Genomic DNA, 19,621 nt, shown 5'->3' on the forward strand with positions numbered 1-19,621 from the left:
CAACAACAACAACAACAACAAACACACCAGATAGATAGATAGATAGAGAGAGAGAGGGAGAGAGGGGGGGGGGGGGGGGGGGAGACACAAAAACAGAGACAAGAAAGGGAGAGAGAAAAACGAATTCATTTCCGCATGCCTGACTGTCTTACGTTAAACTGGGATTATACCCATAAACACTGATCCGTCAACTGTGCCCAGCTCATCTCTGCAATGCAATTCGCGGAAATGAATGTCTGTACACTGTGCACACACATACAATAATGCTGCGTTATGATATTGGCCAATGTTCAGAGGTTACGTTTAAAGCTTTTCAATTTCTTGGCGTTCTGTTTTGGGTTGGTGTTTTCCCTCACACTTTCAGCAAGGGCGTATAGACTGTGTTCTGTGTTTCTGCGAAAGCACATCGCTGATGTGTAACTGATGACGTGAAAGCTTATTGTTAGACTCTTTCAAGTGACAATACACCTTCGTAAACGAGGGCTTCAATTTCATCAACTTAAATCTTCTTTTTTTTTGTAATTCTCTCTTTCTTTCTTTTCACAGTTGATCCAGACATGTGACGTCACGCGTCCTGTCGGAATGTTCTTCTCTATCAAACTGGACCTCATTCGACTTGTGTACCCCAAGATGTGTATCGAATTAGAAGTTGAAAAGAAAATTAAGGTCAGTGCAGCTAATGGTTCTAAAGACTAATAGCATGGCATATAAGCAATGTGAAAATTGTCTGCATGTTAACAACAGAAAAAAAAAATTGCACAGGTTTATTTTGAGGGAAAATCAACTTAATTTGTCCAATTTATGTGTAAAATTCAGTGATTATCCCCCTGTCAACCAACGGAGTATGAGTGTGGTTTGTGGTATTTCATATTCATATTGGTATCAAAGTATATAAACACGAGTTGAAACGCTGATATACATGACATTGTATAACAAAATAAATACTGAAAAAAAGGTCTCATTCCGTGTTAATTATGCTTAGGAAAATGTTACGCGTTCCGTCCTTCGGATTGGACTTAAAGCCGATATACCGTCCCCCTCCCCCATTGCTTGCTTTCAAGCATTATTTCCTCCTTAGCCACAATGAAAAAAAAAACACACACAAATAATTCAAATAAATCAAATAAGTACGAAACAGATAAGTGTTATACATTACAAAACAGACTCTGTCCTTTTATTGAGCGTCAGCGTACAGTCATGAGTGGACTTATTCGTCAGTACTGAAGGAGAGAAACATTTGAGAAGAAGGCGTCTATATATGGATACTGAAACTAGTTTGTCAGGTCTGCTAGTTTTGAATAATTATTATCATTTTTTGTTTTGAGCATGTTGAGAGGGCGGGGGTGGGTGATTGGTGAGAGTGGTCATAGGTCGAATTCCCATGATGAATCGATATATTTTCACTTGTTCCGGGGTCTCCGCAAAGTACTGTATGGAAGTAATTTGAAATACCATGTTGTCACTCTCTGAAAATGTCGTTCATATTTTGCCTTATTTTTTTTTTCCCCAGATGACAGGGCTGCTGCGGCCTGCTACAGAAAGAGCTACTTGAAGAGCACAAGTGCCATTCAGAATTTCAGCATCGTTCGAGAAACGCCACCGTCGGCGGATTTGCAATCTGAAACGAGAGAGGGCGCTGCTCAGTAAAACAGACATGTCGGTGATAACCGCTGCGGCAGTGACTGCGATGAAGCTGAACGCATCACAAACGACGCCTCTACAGGTTCATAAGGGCGAGTACGAGTTCTATGACTACCGACAACGCATCGCCGTTGCTACTTTTTCCATACTCATCAGCGTGTTTGGAATTCTCGGAAATTCCCTCGTGTTGTTCGCTGTGTCGCTTTCGAAGAAACTACAAAACAAGGTGAACGTCTTTGTCGTCAATCTCAGCGTAGCGGACACGATGATATGCTGCGTTCTTCCCTTTAATGTGGTCGCTTTGCTCTCTCGAGATGGTTGGCCTCAAAGTCATTCGCAGCATCTTCTCTGCTCGGCCGCATCCGGCTTTCTCTGGATCGGACTCGGCTGCGGAACTATCACACTGGCGCTGATCGCCTTCAATAGGTACTACGTCATTAAACACAACGATTTCGACAAGGCATACACGTCGAGACGGATCACTGTCATGATCATCTTCTCCTGGCTTTATCCAGCCATCCTCATGAACGTCGTCACCCAGGCCGGTTTGGGTCGCTTGGGTTATTCTCAAAAATACAAATCCTGCTTACAGGACTCGACACACCAATACTCCGAGTACCTGAGCCTGTTTGCAGGTCTTACCGTCTTCTTGCCAAGTCTTCTGATTATCTTCTTCTGCTACACCATGATCTTCATCCATGTTAGGAAGCACCATCGTCACCTCATTCGCATTTTCATTATCGGCGGAGCGGCAGCCGAGGGAGGGGCTCGCAATGTGAGCGTGTGTGAGAGCAGCGCCAATTACCCGAGCACACCACGCTCACGCGACAATGTCCACTTCACCTTTCCACCGGACAATTGCCCAAATCCCGACAAGAAGTCAGCTGGCGTGGATCGTCCAGCGTCTCTAATGGAATGCGACACACCTGCTTCGGCAGCCCCTTCCCTGACACCATCATGCCCCAGGACACCTGTGCAGCCAGAGGACGGGCTTGGCCCCCGCACCAAGTCCGTGTCGGAGGTGCTCTCCCATAACGTGAGCCGCCGCCAGGCCGACATCACTCGTAACGTCTTCTACGTGGTCCTCGCCTTTCTCATTTGTCTGGCGCCGTATGGCGTCGCCATCCTCCTGCCTAACAGCGAACCCGGCATTCCATGGGTCATGCTTCTCTTACAGTTCAACACATGTGTCAACCCTGTTATATATGCTCTTAAGCACCCGACCTTTGGAGAGGTCATCCCCAGGGTTCTACGCTGTGACTTTGCCAACATACCGGCCAAGTCGCAGTGGCTGAAAAAGTTACTTGGGAGAACCTGAATTCCCCATCGCGTCTAGACACATCGATTCTCAAACATAAATTGACATCATATTTGCACGCTGTACTATGATAGGCATACTAAATATATTCAAATACATATGATCAGAAATATATTTGCCGTAGTATGATATATATGGTAAGAAATATATTTGCCGTAGTATGATACTTAATATAATGGCTAACTGGTGACGCCCGTGATGACCGGTCTTTGGCAGATATAGGGGCAACTCTCCCTTCTTATCAATTTCTTCATTCGCCACGAACTGACAGACATGGTGGTGGTATTGGTGTCTGCCTGAATAGGAGCTTTAATGTACGGGAAGAAAAGTGTGAAACTCCAGAATCATTTGAATACATGAATCTTTTCCTCACTGGGAAGAAACTGCTAAAGCCACTTCGTCTGGTTGTTGTTTACCGTCCGCAGAGGAAAAGAGATGGAAGGATCACTGCTCCAATATTTTTTCAAGAGTTTTCCACCCTTCTTGAAAGATTGATGACTGAACCAAATTTTCTTGTCATAGCAGGTGATTTCAATTTTCATTTTGAAGATGAGAATGATCCGGAGGCATCTACGTTCTTGGACATAACTGCCGGAGCAAATCTTAAACAGCTCATTGATTTTCCAACCCATGTGAAAGGGCACACACTTGACTTGGTCTTGACCCGAACTTCCGAAGACATAGTCTGTCAGACATCATGCACTAATTATCTACCGTCTGACCATTCAGCCATCATTTGCTCTCTTTCAGTGGGCAAACCCGAACCTATAAAAACCAGAATTCGGTTTCGGAAATTGAAGGACATAGATATTGTTTCATTTCGTGAAGACATTCTGCAGTCCAAACTGTATACTTGCCCCCCAGATGATGTAGATGAACTTATCAATCAATATGAGTCGGTACTTGAGAACCTTCTTGATAAGCATGCTCCTGTGATTGATAGAACAATTACATCTCGACCGCAGTCACCATGGTTCAACACTGACTGTCGTGAGGCTAAAAAACACCTTAGGAAGTTGGAGAGACGCTGGCGTAGTACTGGGCTGGTAATCGATCATGAAATCTTTGTCCATGCAGCTGCAAAATATAATAAAACTCTACTTCAGGCCAGGAGGAAATACTATTCGTTGGAACTCGAGGACTGTGGTCCTCGGGAGTTTTTCCGGAAAGTTGATAGATTGTGTCAGGCCAAATCTACTAGAATTTTACCTAAGGATGATAATTCAAGTCCATCCTTAGCTGACCGTTTTTGCATATTCTTTGCAAATAAATCTGAGAAAATAGTAACTTCCCTTCGAGAAACCTCCTATCGAGAGATAGCTGATATCGCGTTTCAGATGACTGAACAAAGATTTGAGGAGTTCCATGCTGTCACGGACGATCAAGTTCTCAGGGTACTGTCTGCTTCAAAGTCAACAACCTGCGGGCTCGATCCTATTCCAAGTGATCTTCTGAAAAAGTGCTCCATGGAACTGATTCCATTTTTCACCAAGATTGTCAACATATCCCTGACTAATGGCTATTTTCCGGACACGTTAAAGTTTGCTCACGTCACTCCTCTGTTGAAATCAGACAAGCTTGATCCAGAAGTCCTGAAAAGTTACCGTCCCATTGCTCACTTGAAGTTCCTTGGGAAGCTGCTTGAACGGTTAATGGTCTCCCAAATGCAAAATTATTTGATGAATAACAATTTGTTTGCTAGTGCTCAATCTGCATACAGACCTTACCATAGCTGTGAAACTGCTATTGTTAGAGTTGTAAATGATATTTTGTTAGCTCTTGATAGGGGACATGAGGCAATCTTACTCCTTCTTGACTACACAGGTGCATTTGATACCATTAGCCAACAAATGTTAGTATCGCGCCTAGAAGAAAGATATGGATTTACTGGAAATGCACTGAAGCTAATCACATCTTATCTTGAAGGCAGAAGTCATTGTGTAGTTATTGGGGACTCAAAATCCCAGGTTTATTCATCTACCCATGGTGTCCCACAAGGGTCGGTAATTGGCCCTTTAGCATTTACATTGTACTCTGCTCCATTACAGGACATCATTTCACATCACAATTTGAACTGTATGATGTATGCTGACGATACTCAAGTTTATGTATTTATTGAAGGTGGTAGGCAAAATGATGCCATTCAGAAGCTACAGGCTTGCATTTCAGATATCAGGCATTGGTCTATCCACAATTGTCTCAAACTTAATGCAGATAAAACTGAGGTTCTTCATTTTACCAGTAGATTTAGACAACGTAATCAACTTGAATCTGTTACACTGGATGAAGGAGTTGTTAATACAATTGCCGACTCTGCTAGAAATCTAGGTGTCAGACTCGACAAACATCTTACGCTGAATTCTTACATAAATGATACTTGTAAAGCTGCATCCTTCGCACTCCATAAAATTGGGACAATACGACAGTACTTAAACCGGAAATCAGTAGAGAGACTTGTTCACGCTCATGTGATGTCACGTATTGATTTTTGTAATAGTATTCTGTATGGTCTTCCTGACATGCAAATAAACAAGCTTCAGAGGATACAAAACTCTGCTGCGAGATTGGTGACACATGCTCAAAAGCATGACCACATCACTCCTATTTTACATGAATTGCACTGGCTACCAATAAAGGTCCGTGTGCAATACAAAATACTGTCGCTGACTTTCCTATGCTTACAGGGTCTGGGTCCCACATATCTCCAAGACCTCATCCAAAGGTATCATCCGACTAGAAATCTTCGCTCAAAATCCAAGTCTCTTTTAGTTTGTCCCCAGACTGTCACCAAATTTTATGGAGCACGAACATTTGCTGTGGCGTCAGCAGAATTATGGAATAGTCTACCTGATAAAATTAAAGATGCTGAAACAATTGATTCATTTAGAAGAATGTTGAAAACATATTTATTTCTGCAATGATAAGGCTCATGGCCATCAGTGTTTCTCAGTGTCAGCTTAATCTTAATTTTCTATTGTTTACTATACCTGTCCCATTTTCACCTTACTTCCTTTACTTGTATTGTTTCATTCTTAAAGTGCATAGAGACTTCTCCCTGAATGTGATATGCGCTATACAAGCACAGTTTATTATTATATTTAGATATATATGATAAGAAATGTATTTGCCGTACTATAGTACTAAATATATTTTCTGTAGAATAGGGAATACGAATCTCAGAGAATCAGATCCAGCCCGGTACTTACATGTACACACTGTACGTCCTTGGACATGATATTTTTACCCACCATGTCCCTTTCGACCCAGGTGTATATACATGTAAGCAGGTAGCTGGCAATGCTGGGTTAATCATACTGGCATCATATGGCTCTCTGGTAGAGCAGTGGCAACGCTGAAGAGGCTACCCTGGGTAAAGAATATCATCATTATTATCATGAATAATAATAATAATGGTAATGATAATAATAATTATGATGATGACAATAACGATAATAATCATAATCATTTTTATTAATATTATTATTTATTATTATTATTATTATTATTATTATTATTATTATTATTATTACTACTACTACTACTACTACTACTACTACTACTACTACTATTACTACTACTACTACTACTACTACTACTACTACTACTACTACTACTATACTGTTTTTCTCATGATTGGAGACGATACGAAAGTTGTGTTTTGTGAAGATGGAAAACGTGACGCCCTTCGGGCAAAGTGATCAATCATTGTAATTAAAAATTGTGCGTTGAACTCGATAGCAATGTGGAAAAGGAGGCACCATGTCGAAGAGATACGAGAGTCCTGCAGAACTTAATGAAAGAATCTTTGCCATAACCTTTATTGTAAGATGTATCACCAACGGAAGACCAGTCACAGATACCATCTTACCGTTCTCTTCCCTTGCCCTATGCATTGATTGTGCTTGATCAATTACTAATTCAGGTATTTATAAGTCATGCAATATCAGAAAGAAATGAAATTGGGGTTATTTCATGCTGTGCTGCATTGTCCTTTTATTTCACAAATATAGCCTTGTCAATTTTGCTTTTCTTACCACAGACGTGTAACAAAAGAAATGACCAACTAAAAATACCTTTTTGGCATCTCCGTACACTCTGTGATTGATCGAGTAGAATTTGGTGTAAAACATCACATTTAGATTGTGCTCAATTTACACTAATATAACGTTGAAGAAATTGCATTAAAAGGAATGCTAAAGAGAAGTTTTATTTGTAGCAGTTCTATTACAGTAATAATAGAACTGCTACAAATAAAACTTCTCTTTAGAATCTTTACATTTATTCTGTCTCAATGATATCACAGCACATCCCTATGTTTCATAAAACCATGGTTAGATGCGAAATATTATGCGAAATATCTTGAAACCACTTACACAATGTCATGTACTATAGTGAATGACCTCAAAGCAGGCAAACGTGACGTTGTTGAATCTGGCAGCCACTCCTCCCGGAGAAGACTTTTTCCCCTAAGAAAATAAAAATATAAAGATTGATTTATCTCTACCTTTAATCTCTGAATGAAATACATTCCGTAGGTAACCAGAAACTGAGAAAGAAATCCAAAAACGTTATTCCATTTTACGGTTAACGAGATCGTCACGATCCGACAATTCCAGTATAGTCCTTATTCGTCTCTCAATGTCCCAGAACCCTGTGTAGGTTAAAAGGGATGGTGACAGTTTCGGTTGAAATGGGGCTTCAGGTTTCCAACGCTTTTTGATGATGACTTTTTGAGATAATGAGAAACCTTTACGAAATACTATTATGAGAGAGCATAAAAGAAATTCAAAGTTTATTCGATGAAACTTGGTTTCGAAATGGTTGAGATATCCCGTAACAAAGATCCTAATAAAAGCTGGGACCCACCTTGTATTAGGATCAGTTTGTTTGCTTTGTTTTTGGATGTATCCGCCATTTCAAAATCGATATATATATTTTTTTTAATCAAATGAAGATTGGATACCTTTTAGAATGGCGCCCTTTAATATCATGAAGTGGTTTGGAAATATCTCGGGTTTTTTTTTTTTTTTTTGCTGAATCCTCACCTCGACCATACTATACAATCCCTTGAAGTCCATGAAACCATTACCATGTTTACCGCTGCTGACACGGCTGAAGTGAGACTAACATGTACAGCTATAGGCACTGTATTATTCTACACGTCCCACATCATTGACATCACGGAGCATTCCAGTCGTAAAATTTTTGAATGAATTAATCTCATTCGTGGAATTATCGAATGAAAGGCTAAAACACGGACCTTCTCTTTGTCCCACCGATCATGTTTGACAACATGGATTTTCAAAAAAGAATTAAATTCAAGAATTGTTTCTCATGATCGAAGGCCACGACAGATCCTATACTCTAAGATCTTTCAGTATCGTTACAACTACAAATTAGTCTTATCGGCCCCCATGAAATGTCTATAGCAACATCAAGGGCAGACTATCTGATTTGACTGCATGTATATGACTGGTCGATGATTTGGTGAAGTAAATACTTGACTAGCAAGTCTATCACATTGTATCGATGGTGAGATTTTTATTACCCCAAGTACTAAATGGTGAACAGTAATAAAGCACTTTTATATGGCAAATAAAACAAATGAGAACAATTATATTATATAAAATAATGTATTATCGATTGACATTTATTTTTTCACTGAAACTATATGGAGGTAGATGACTTATGTTTACTGAATGCACATTATTGATCAATAAGGACATTAATTTTGGTTTCTCAATCAATAAAGCCACAATGTATAAATATGAATACGAATCGCTCTCTTGGCGTTCAATCCACGAATTTTATCAAAGAGAGTATGTTTTTATCCGAGAAAGAGAGAGAGAGAGAGAGTGAGAGAGAGGGAGAGAGTGAGAGAGACTTCGATTTGTACGTCTGACATGATCATCGACATGAAATTGTTTCGGAGACCTATTGCGCATGCGTAAATATGCAAACATGTCACAGGTCGGTGTGTCGTTCTTTAGATATTAAACTCTGCCTCGTGTTGAAGACAGGCATTTCGAGATTGACCCCCCCCCCTCCCATATACAATACACTGTATTTACCTTCTGTAAATTGCATATGAGTAGGGATCTAACCAATTTCGTCACAGATATCATAACCGAGTAAGTAACATGTAAGTAACATAAGTAACATGTAACAATCTCCATCACGTAAGTTATCCAGATTTAAACTTTTGTTCTCTGTAAGATACGACTCTTTTGATCATGGTGGTTATCACGATAGAGCCATATAAATTCTTCTTAACAAAGGCATCATTAGTCTAAGGAATCAGAATTTAGTGAAATCGGCATATATTAGACATCACTTTCTTCACACATTATGTGATATGTGTCCACAGTGGTCATGTAATAATGCAAGTGACATTATATCGTAATGTCGAAACTTACCCGTTGCATAAAAGTATACAATTATGGTAACTTTGCCATCCAATGGTAACTACCATGGCAACAATACTCAACAGCCAATCAAAATCAAGAATTCCATGGAAGTTACCATTGGATGGCAAAGTTACCATAATTGTAACTTTTATGCAACGGGCCCCTGCCGCTGGGAATCTATTCGAAAAGAGACACGGATCTGGTAGCAAGTTTGTGCCGTAGGTCCTGACAGTAATGTTGTGCAAATCGAAAGTATTCTGTTTGCTGTGTTGAAGTCCTTTATGTAGACGTTAGTAATTTAAAGGCATTGTTTACCGTTTGCAGATGAAACAAAAACCCAGCTTTATTGCTTCAAAAAATGTGAGTTAGGGATAGAAACAACCAGTGTGAAATCATTGTTAAGTATTATTGAATATGCAAACTGTGAACAATAGTTATATTAAAATTGTTTCTATACTAAACCGTCTACAGTTATGGTTTACTGAAAAAAATTTTGTTATCTCCTTATATTTTAGGCTTTATTGCAAAAAAAAAAATATATATATATAAAATATATGGTAAGATGTTTGTGATACAACTGACCGACAAATATAATGCATCAAATGTGATAACTCGAACATTTTTAAATCACTGCTCCCAATGATAAACAATGCCTTTAATCACTCAGAAACTAGATGTACTAGTGTATGTGTGTGTCTACGTGTGTGTGTGTGTGTGTGTGTGTGTGCGTGTGTACGCGCGCACGCGTGTGTGTGTGTATGTCTGCGCGCGCGTGCTAGGTCTATGTGCAGGTGTTCTATGATTATTATACTGGACAGCAAAAGAAAGTAGGGTTGGACCTACTACTAATCGACCGCCTAATGTTTATTTGCTTGATAAGAATATTTAACACTGAAATTCACGTAAAAAACTTGACCTACGTGATTGAGAAAATCCAGCTCTATCAAATGCCGTTGTTCCCTTTTCGATTCGAAGTTTCAGTGCAAAAATATCGCCGACGAACTTGCGTGGCCTCGTTTCAGCTCCCCGCGGTAAATCGCGTTTTTAGGATCGACCGCTGATTTTGCATTGACAATGCACGTAAACCGAGTTGTATTGAACACCGTGTTGTACGAAGCTTTTTAGAAGCCTTTTAGAAACTTCCATAGACATTACATTGTGCTGTCATTACGATTCGGTGAAAATATTCATTCGAAATTTTGTCCTTGATTAAAACCATTAATGAACAGTGAATCATCGCGTTTTCCCACACCATCCTAATCTACATTCAAAGCCAATTCATTTTTATGTGCTTTGCGCGCAGAGAAGTGCGTAAAGTGTTCAGTGCGCGAATTATACGCGGTCGGTTTCAAGAAGGGTGGTCGATATGTAGTAGGGCTACCATACCCACTTCTGTCAAACGCTGCACACAAAAATGTACCCCCTAGAAATAAACATGTTTTTTTTTTTTGTATATAGACGTGCTACAATGCCCCTTACTAATCACATGCACATAAGCAAGTGAATGTCTTCATAACAAAGAAGAACTTGACATGACTTGATATTGCAGCATACCTATGTACAAAAATTGTTTATTTCTAGGGGGTGAATTTTTGTGTGCGGCCTTTGACAAAAGTGGGTACCATGTACTTTCTTTTGCTGTCCAGTTTAGTCTGCCGTGCGTATATATCTCTCTGTATGGTGAATAATCACGTAGATGGGACGTATTACCAAGGAGTTGGTACCTCCTGGGTACTTCATACAAGCCTTTTGTATAGCGTTGGGAGGTGAGAAAGCTTTGTGCAACTTAAACTTTCAGTCACACGCCCCCCCCCCAAAGTTCAGTGGAAAGAAGTCACCAAACTTTAAAGTAATATATCTTACATTTTATTGCCAATTGGATCTGTTTACTGTAGAGTTTCCACTTTTAAACGAATTTTAAAGATTTCTCTTTTTTTTTCGCATTTAGTGGAAATGGATTCCTTTCTCTTAAAAATATAAATAAAGTAATGTCAGTTGAGGCTTTTGATTTTACACTGCAGCGTTGTAAGGCTGCATAGTGTGAGACAAAGTTGGTGACAATTGATGTATAGTAAGGGTACTAGGTCTCGCGCAGGGACGTAATGATCGCGCATAGCGTAACTGCGTATAGCAAGCAATATTACGCGTAGGACTAAGCGCAAAATTTGCCGATACGCCCATGGAATATACATACCTGACAACCGCTAAACATGAGAAGAAAGCAGGTAAGAAATTTTGATTTCAAACAAATTTTGCACCAAATTTCCAATTTTTTGGAACAAATTTTTCACTAAATTTCCAATTTTTTACATTATAATTTACCTACCTTAGCTTAAAATCTTTTTTTAAGGATGTTGTAGCCTAGACGTGTCGTCTCGCTTGTCTCGTTCGTATGATCGTAGCCGATAGAATTCGTAATTTGTTCGATCGATCGTTGATAATATTCTACGAAAGCCGAAGCACGCTACAGCCGCAGAGAGGGGCAGACACTTTCACGCATGAAACTACATAGGGCAGCTGCGCGATCTTTACATACCCCGAGAAGGTGAACGCATAAAAAAAAGTCCGACATACAAACGGCGACAGCGCACTACTCCGTCATCGTATCATCAGGAGATTCTGGGAGGTGATTTTTCTGCATTTTCGTGATATTCATTGAGAAATTCAGGTACGATTATGGAATAACTTCTATTATAAGAGCATTTCAAATTTTCGTGCGCGATATCTAGACCCCTCAACCTACATAGTATTCTACCAACAATTTCTTAAATGGGTGAAAAAACACTAAATAACCTTTCATTTGCTTTATCTTTTCGAATCTAAATACGGTTTTTATGACATTAGCTGTTGACAAGAAACCACAGTAAAGTTGTGTTTCTGTTTGATTAAAATACATCCTGTTTAGTGAGGTTTGCCAATTGGTATAAATGTCTTGTCCTGCCTAGACCTTTATCTAATAAACCATGAACGGACTGTAGCTATTGGCATCGTATGTTTGCAGAGCAGCAATTTGTTTTACGTGCCCTCTTTATTCAATAGAGAGGGGGACCATTGTCAGGGCTTTTATTCGTGTATTGGTGATTGTTGACTTTCCGAGTCCTGGTGGAAAGGGAAATTCCCTACAGACAGGCCACGAGCTGAAACGAGCAAATACTCAAGCAATTCTATATCTACCAAAGGTGGTCACGCTGGTTGCTTATTTCTATTGTCCAAAATATCCTTCACCTATTATTTTGTGGTGAAATCAACGCGTCCGCATTTTCATCTATCCGACGAATATCATTAAAAGGTGTGACTGCAGACTTTGAAATGTTGATGCAGAGAACGTTATCAAATATTTGTAGACAATTTCAATCTGTGTTGAGTGCAAGTCACATACAGCTATGAATTTGAATGTCAACACTTATATAGTCTGTACATTAAAGGTCACGTTTACCTTTGGGAACAGTGATCTAAAAAATGTTTAAGATATCACATTTGATGCTTATTACTGTGTAGGTCGGTTGTTTCACAAAACATCCTACCATAAAAATGTTTGCAATAAAGCCTAGAATATAATGAGATATTACTATTTATTCTCATTAAACCATAACTTTAGACGGTTTAGTCTGGCAACATTTTTCTTATAACTATTGTTCACATTTTGGGGATTTAACAATACTTAACATTGATTATACGGATTCAAATTTTTACAGTGGTTGTTTCTATCCCAAACTCACATTTTGGAACTATTTTAAAGCACTAATGCTGAGTTTTTGTTTCATCTGCAAATGGTGAATTATGCCTTTAAGTTATCGAAAAACCGCCCCATAATATTATTTGGCAACTCTAAAGATCCGCCATTTTAACGACCGTAAAAAACTTACTTAAGTACATTTTTGAGGGGGGGGGGGGAGAGGAGGGTGTTAGTTTCACGAATCATCGTGGCAGTAAAATCAAACACAGCCTATTGAATAAGTGTCTACATACTCAGCGACTTATAGGGCCGATCACTGCTGACGTGGATGATTACAAAACTTGCTGTCATATACAGGCACAACGCCAACTCAGTTGTGATTACGTTCTAAGGAAAACGGAGATGAAAATATCGCATCTTGAGACTGACTTTTGGACCTCTCTTTAAAATCACTCGGTCGTACACCTGTAATATCAAGTTCTCCTTTTCTCCCTCTCAATCATTCAGCGCCATCCATCATAAAAACATATTTTAGTAATGTGTTTTATAGACTGAAGGAGAGTTTACCGACTAAGGTAATAAATATCCTTTAAACATCAGATAAGAATCAGTGTTTATGGAGTATTTCGCATTCCACACTGAGCTCTCGGCTCGTGACTAGAAGTAGCCGCTAGGGAACTCGTCTCACACAGCGACAACTTATTATTAGGGCATTACTGTATTACATACAGACATAAGTGACCATCACTTCATTCTTGGATCCTCCATCACTCCTCATAATGGCAGAGATTCAAGTTTCAAACGCGATAAGGAGATAAGTAGGAAGATCTCCTTCTTCCTTCGGATAGACGCACAGAGTCAAGTGAGTTATTGCAGGTTCGACTCCAGTCAAATGGTATACAGCGCTTTGTTTTTAGTATTCTCGAATGGACAATATTATTCATGCCACCAAGACATCATCACGTGTATTGAGGATTACGTCTACAGGAATGATCGGATTTTATATTTGACTTTCCTCTTTTGAGAGAGGGAAGCAACATTTTTTTTTTTCCTACTATGGGAAAGGCCGGGAACTCCCGAAATGTGCCTCTATCGGCTAGCAACAACCCACGCTCACTTTTGTGAAAAATGTATTCACGATTTTTTGTATCAAAGGACACGCTTAGTTGGGTTTTGTGAATAGCATACAATGAGAACTTCGTGTGTCACCTAGTTTACGAAGTATGTAGGAATTTACTTTTTTTTTCGGTTTCGGCCCTATGTTTCGCGGTACAGGTCGTCGATGCATATAAGCCTATCTCGAGTAGGCAATTCATAAGGTCAACTGGTACCATCGTGACACGACATTCCTGATGCTATCACATTCATTATGAGACAGACCTATGCTGTCAGGTTGTATTTTCCCCGAACAATGGGATTATCTGTTGCATTTAGAAGATGAGGTGAGTCCTGGAGCTAGCGTACTGTCATTACTGTCTTTATATCGGCAAATGGAAGTTAGACTGCACGGCGATAGTAGTTGCTTATATGAATATGACAGTAAACACCATCCGGTGTTGGTTGGTGGGTATAACTGGTCATCATATCAACGATGACCACATAAAGTAGCAGTAGAGGAAAAGGCCTGGCGTTGTAGTGTTGCGGTAGCAGTAGCAGTGGAAGTAGTATGAAGCAGAACAGGCAATTAGATCATCTGATTGCGGTAAAAGTATCGTGGTTTGTTGCTTTTGCTTTAAAGGTATTAGCACACTGCTCTCACTTGTTAAAATTTTCCATGAGAGAAGATGGCTGGATAGCACATATTCAGCTGCAATAGCAGGTCTTCCACAATGGGTTCTAGTTGGATGCAACGTGCATGGGAACGCGTCGCCGGTTTAAACACTCTGCTCTTTGCCATGAATAAAATGAAGCGGGATCTTTTACGTGCATGAGTTGCTGTTAATACTACAAGTTCCACTTCTTCGCACATGAACTAAATGGCTTCTACATTGCGACGTCGACCATAGCCTAATACTACAACTAAAAGAACACTTAGAACAGCAATGAAATGTCTCTTATGATCGAGAGTGGCCTGCTTGGTATGAATAGCGCTAATTTTAATTCGACTACTATACTACAGCTATATGCTACTCTTGCGTCAACAGCTGTTGTTACTCAACTCTTTAAACCATTGCTTCGACTGCACTCACATGTACTCCGTGTGCTACGTTCTACTTTAATGGGTTGACAGAACTTGTAGAGTCACTATTACAACCTGTAACCACCACCACCACCACCACCTACAATACTGCTACTATATCCTACTACGTGATTATACTACTACTACTACTGCTGCTGTTACTATACTCAAGATTTCTTTTTTGTGGTATTACCACAACTTAAACTATTAATATACTACAGGTGTTATACTCCTTCCTTTTACTATAATAGTTTGGTTGGCGTACGTGTAGTGCGCAATTACCATGACTACGAGTAAAGCTCTCTGGTGTAAGCATATGAAGTAAAAAAAAAAAATGATAATCACGAAAGTCTTCAAAATGCTAAACACTACAACAGAAGTTGCTTTGCGTGCCTTGATCGAGAGAAGCGTTATGAGCAAAGTTCCTTGACAAACATATTTCGTCTCACAAAAACTGCATACTTAGTATTAATTGTTGTGGTTTAGTCCAGTAACTTTTTATAATAGTTTGTGCATTATTTTCATTGTTAATTGTTAATCAGTTAGAGCAAAAGGCTTATTTTTTTCACCTCTCTACTGTTCATATGTATCTTTTTTTCGGGAGGGGGGTTGATTGCTGATATTTCAAAAGTTTCTGAATGTTTTAATAAATGGTTGATCTTAAAAAATCATATCATATAACATATTAGAACTGCTGTTGCTATTTCCACCACTTACACTACTAGGCCTATACAGGTAGTTACTTGGACCATTTTCTGGCAGTACAATAATAGCATGTCTTCCATAAGTTGTGACAGATAATCATTTGAGACATCAGTCTGGTATCAATTATAGAGGTCTAAAATCTGCAAGTAGACGGTCTCGTTTGGTCCAGGTGGGTATATTACGATGAAATATCTAAAGATTGCGCGCCACATTGTTGATATCTGGAATGACGAATATTCAACAAGGCTCTCGAGAAAAATTCATGAAGAAAATGATCATAATCTTTCAATCAAGATAATCATGATATGAAAAGGAAAGCACATTTTCTTTCCTGAAATGACAACAATCGATAGAAATGATAGCGCCAACGTTGTTTTCTCAGTAAGTTATGAATGATTCGACCAACAATCAAAGCTGATTTTTCCTCACTTGCTTATCATTATTATTATCATCATTATTATTTATTATTTGCCATTTCAAAATGAAATACGATTAGAAAGTCATATTACATGATATAAAGCATGATGGGAGAAAACCTGTTGCTGGTATCGAACGCAATGTACATGTCTTGATAAAGTACGGTATTTGGAGTTATTTCGTTCTAGGCTTTGTCCTTATGGGACGTAGATTACAAATATTGAGATTAAGATGGGTACTTATGGCTCCTTTCACTGCATAATTTCCCTTAAATATTATCCTACGTGCGTTTACATGGTGTATGCCATCAGTGACTTAATTGGTCTTAAAGTTGAGGAATGTACCATACCATATGGTTAAGAAAACAAGAAGGAGGAAATGTGCGAATAAAAGGGGCGGATATTTGAACTTCAGTCTATACAAACTGATGGTTTGGTAAAGAAAAAATATTGATAAGTCGTTGGTGATATGTGTCATTAGATATATTTTCGATGTTTACTTCTGCTACAGATTTGCATGTCAGTGGTTTTGCTGCACCCTGAAGACATCAGTCCACGATCATTATCTTGAAAGGGGTATAACCAGGGTTCTTATGCAGGAACTTTGGGAACGTGTTCATCACTGCTTCATGGAAGTACGACAAATTCTTAGAAGATACGGGTAAGATTAACTGCAACCAAGTATGACGGAGAGAATGCTTACAGTTGACGCCACCGGCGATCTCGAGGACATGTACTCGACCAATGATCCGTCGCTGTACACGACGGGTCTCGTCACATTGGTCCGAAAGATCATCGTGTGCAATATGACCTTCAACCTTCAACCGGGGGAATACATCCTCCACAACGAAGAACAACGAACAATTCTCGCTACGTTAGTCCTCCTCGTGTTCCTGCTGGGCACGGCTGGAAACCTGATCGTCATCATCGCCGTGGTCCTCTCGCGGCGTCTTCAGACCACAACGAACATTTTCGTCGTCAATTTGGCAGTGTCCGATTTCGTCACCGCGCTTTTCCTTCCGGCTCACGTAGCGACCCTTCTAAGCACTAACAGCTGCTACATTCCAGATCTGCTCTGCAAGTTTGTCGCGGCAGTCACGCTTACAACTCTAGGTTGCAGTATCGTCACGCTGGCTCTCATTGCCTTCACGAGATTCAACGTCATATACGAAGTCTTAAATCCGAAGCCTTTGCTGAAAAACATGTATAGGCGGCGCAACATCGTGGCCATGTTAGCGTTTTCATGGCTCTACCCTATCGTGCTGATGTGCATCATAGTCCCGGCTGGAGTTGGCTCACTCGGTTACTCCTTCCAATACAAGGTCTGCTCGCAAAACACAAACAACGAGTACTCAGACTACCTGAGCCTCACGGCCGGTCTTCTCGTACAATTTCCCGCCTTTGTCGTCATCATTTTGAGCTACACGTTTATTCTCAGAATGATTCGACAACACCATGAGGTCATGAACTCCCTCCAAGCGCCGAAGCGGGGAGCCGAGAAGGAAGTCGAAACCCACACAAATGTCACAATCATAGAAGACGAGGTAGACGCGGTTCCAGGGAATGACACGATGACAGCTGCTACCAAACCTGACAACCATGACCCAGCTGACCCAGGTGACACAAAGTTTCAAAGCCCATCATCCAACGCAGGAGTTATCACTGGGGCCAGTGGACAAAGCAACACACTACCGCAAGAGTCCAACATCAGTAGGTCGCCAACACTGGAAGACATCCACACGCGGAAGAGAAAGGAACGCTACAACCAACAGCTAAAGATCACGTTGAACCTCTTTATTGTCGTCTGTGCGTACACAATCTGCGTGTTGCCTTTGGGTGTGGCTGTAATGATTCCACCGAGTGATCCAGTGATTCCCTGGCTGACGGTTCTTCTTCTCTGTAACTCTTGTCTAAATCCAATAATATACGCTTTGAAGCACCCTACTTTTAGCAAGGTGTTTCTTTGTCTTTTGCGATGCAGGTATGCAGACATCCCAGAACCGTCAGCTTTTCTACGAGCACGTATTCATGACGTAACAGACTGAAGTCCGTAACAATCGTGCAACCCTTGGCAGCTGATGAATATGTAGTCTGCGGAAATGCAGGATAAAATGCCTTAGATTTTATAGATTTTACGCTGATGGAGAATTGCAAAACGTGAAACTATGATCAGTTCTCTCATCTGATTTTTTAATACTTAAAAAAAAAAGAAATCTTGTAGGGATTTTTGTTGTTGTTGTTGTAAGGAATAGCTCCCTTCCTTAATAAGTTCAAGAACAGGTATCTACAGTGTAGGTCACAAAATATTGAAAGTTTTAGTTACATTCCATTGCAGTTAAGTGACTATTGTGTAAAAGGTGCAAAACCTTGCAGACTTTACAGTTAAAGTTCACAATCATATGCATATATAATGAAAAATGCTGCAATATTAATTATACACATCAGTGAAAGTTTGAGGAAAATAGGACAATTCGTTCCAAAAGTTATGAATTTTTGAAGTTTCAGTGCTGCCATCGCTGGATGAAAATACCACAGCTTGTGATGTCACAGTCATATAAAGAACGATATAAAGAAAATATAAAGAAAACTAACATATTTTCTTTTTTTTTTCGAAATGATAAAAGAGCGTTCGAGTTGCCTCTGTCAGAAGGCAAGGGGAATAATATTACCCGTAACATACGTCAGTGACAAGTCGAGGAAATGCATATGGACTTATTTCAAAAACTTAATTTTGTGAAATTCTCTTTATATTTTCGTTGCGTTTTAAACAAACAAAAAGAGGCGGGGGAGAATTTAAAAAGTTTATGCACAAACTTCTTGGCCTTTGAGGCGATGACATAAACTCACTATATTTGCATATTAATTTTGAATGTTCAAGAACTGATTTGGGAAAATTAGCAAAATTTCACGATTTTATAACTTCCCTATTCTGTATCTGATTTTGATGAAATTTTAGTGTTGTGCATGTAGAATTTGACTCATCCTTTTCATACTGATTTAACTAGTTTGGAATTCCCTTTTTAAGTTCTACAAAGGGTTGCGAAGATTAGAATCAGATTCTTTTTTTTTTTCAATTATTATTATTATTATTATTATTATTGTTGTTATTATTATTATTATTATTATTATTATTATTCGAGGTTTAGTAAGCTCATGACTTCCAGCAATGAAATTGCTGAATTGCTCACTATTGCTCACATTTGCATATGTGCATATAAATGATTTATTATGACAAATCTGTCTGATACTTGTACTACAAATACAATAAAAAAAAATCAT

General features: G+C 39.4%; 2 protein-coding genes across 2 annotated transcripts; both read left to right on the forward strand.

Moving 5' to 3' along the window:
• Positions 1–1,654: 1,654 nt before the first annotated feature.
• On the forward strand, positions 1,655–2,959 carry LOC140244022 (5-hydroxytryptamine receptor-like). The gene has a single exon (XM_072323676.1). It carries the CDS (start codon positions 1,655–1,657, stop codon positions 2,957–2,959), a length of 1,305 nt encoding a protein of 434 aa, XP_072179777.1.
• A 14,066-nt stretch (positions 2,960–17,025) lies between these two features.
• Positions 17,026–18,387, forward strand: LOC140243941 (probable G-protein coupled receptor No18). The gene has a single exon (XM_072323611.1). It carries the CDS (start codon positions 17,026–17,028, stop codon positions 18,385–18,387), a length of 1,362 nt encoding a protein of 453 aa, XP_072179712.1.
• Positions 18,388–19,621: the final 1,234 nt, after the last annotated feature.

The sequence above is a fragment of the Diadema setosum genome, chromosome 20 (assembly GCF_964275005.1).
Source record: "Diadema setosum chromosome 20, eeDiaSeto1, whole genome shotgun sequence".
Classification (NCBI taxonomy): Eukaryota; Metazoa; Echinodermata; class Echinoidea; order Diadematoida; family Diadematidae; genus Diadema; species Diadema setosum.

Coding starts and splice junctions, on each gene's coding strand:
- LOC140244022 (XM_072323676.1), top strand. CDS start 1,655: ATGTCGGTGATAACCGCTGCGGCAGTGACTGCGATGAAGCTGAACGCA.
- LOC140243941 (XM_072323611.1), top strand. CDS start 17,026: ATGACGGAGAGAATGCTTACAGTTGACGCCACCGGCGATCTCGAGGAC.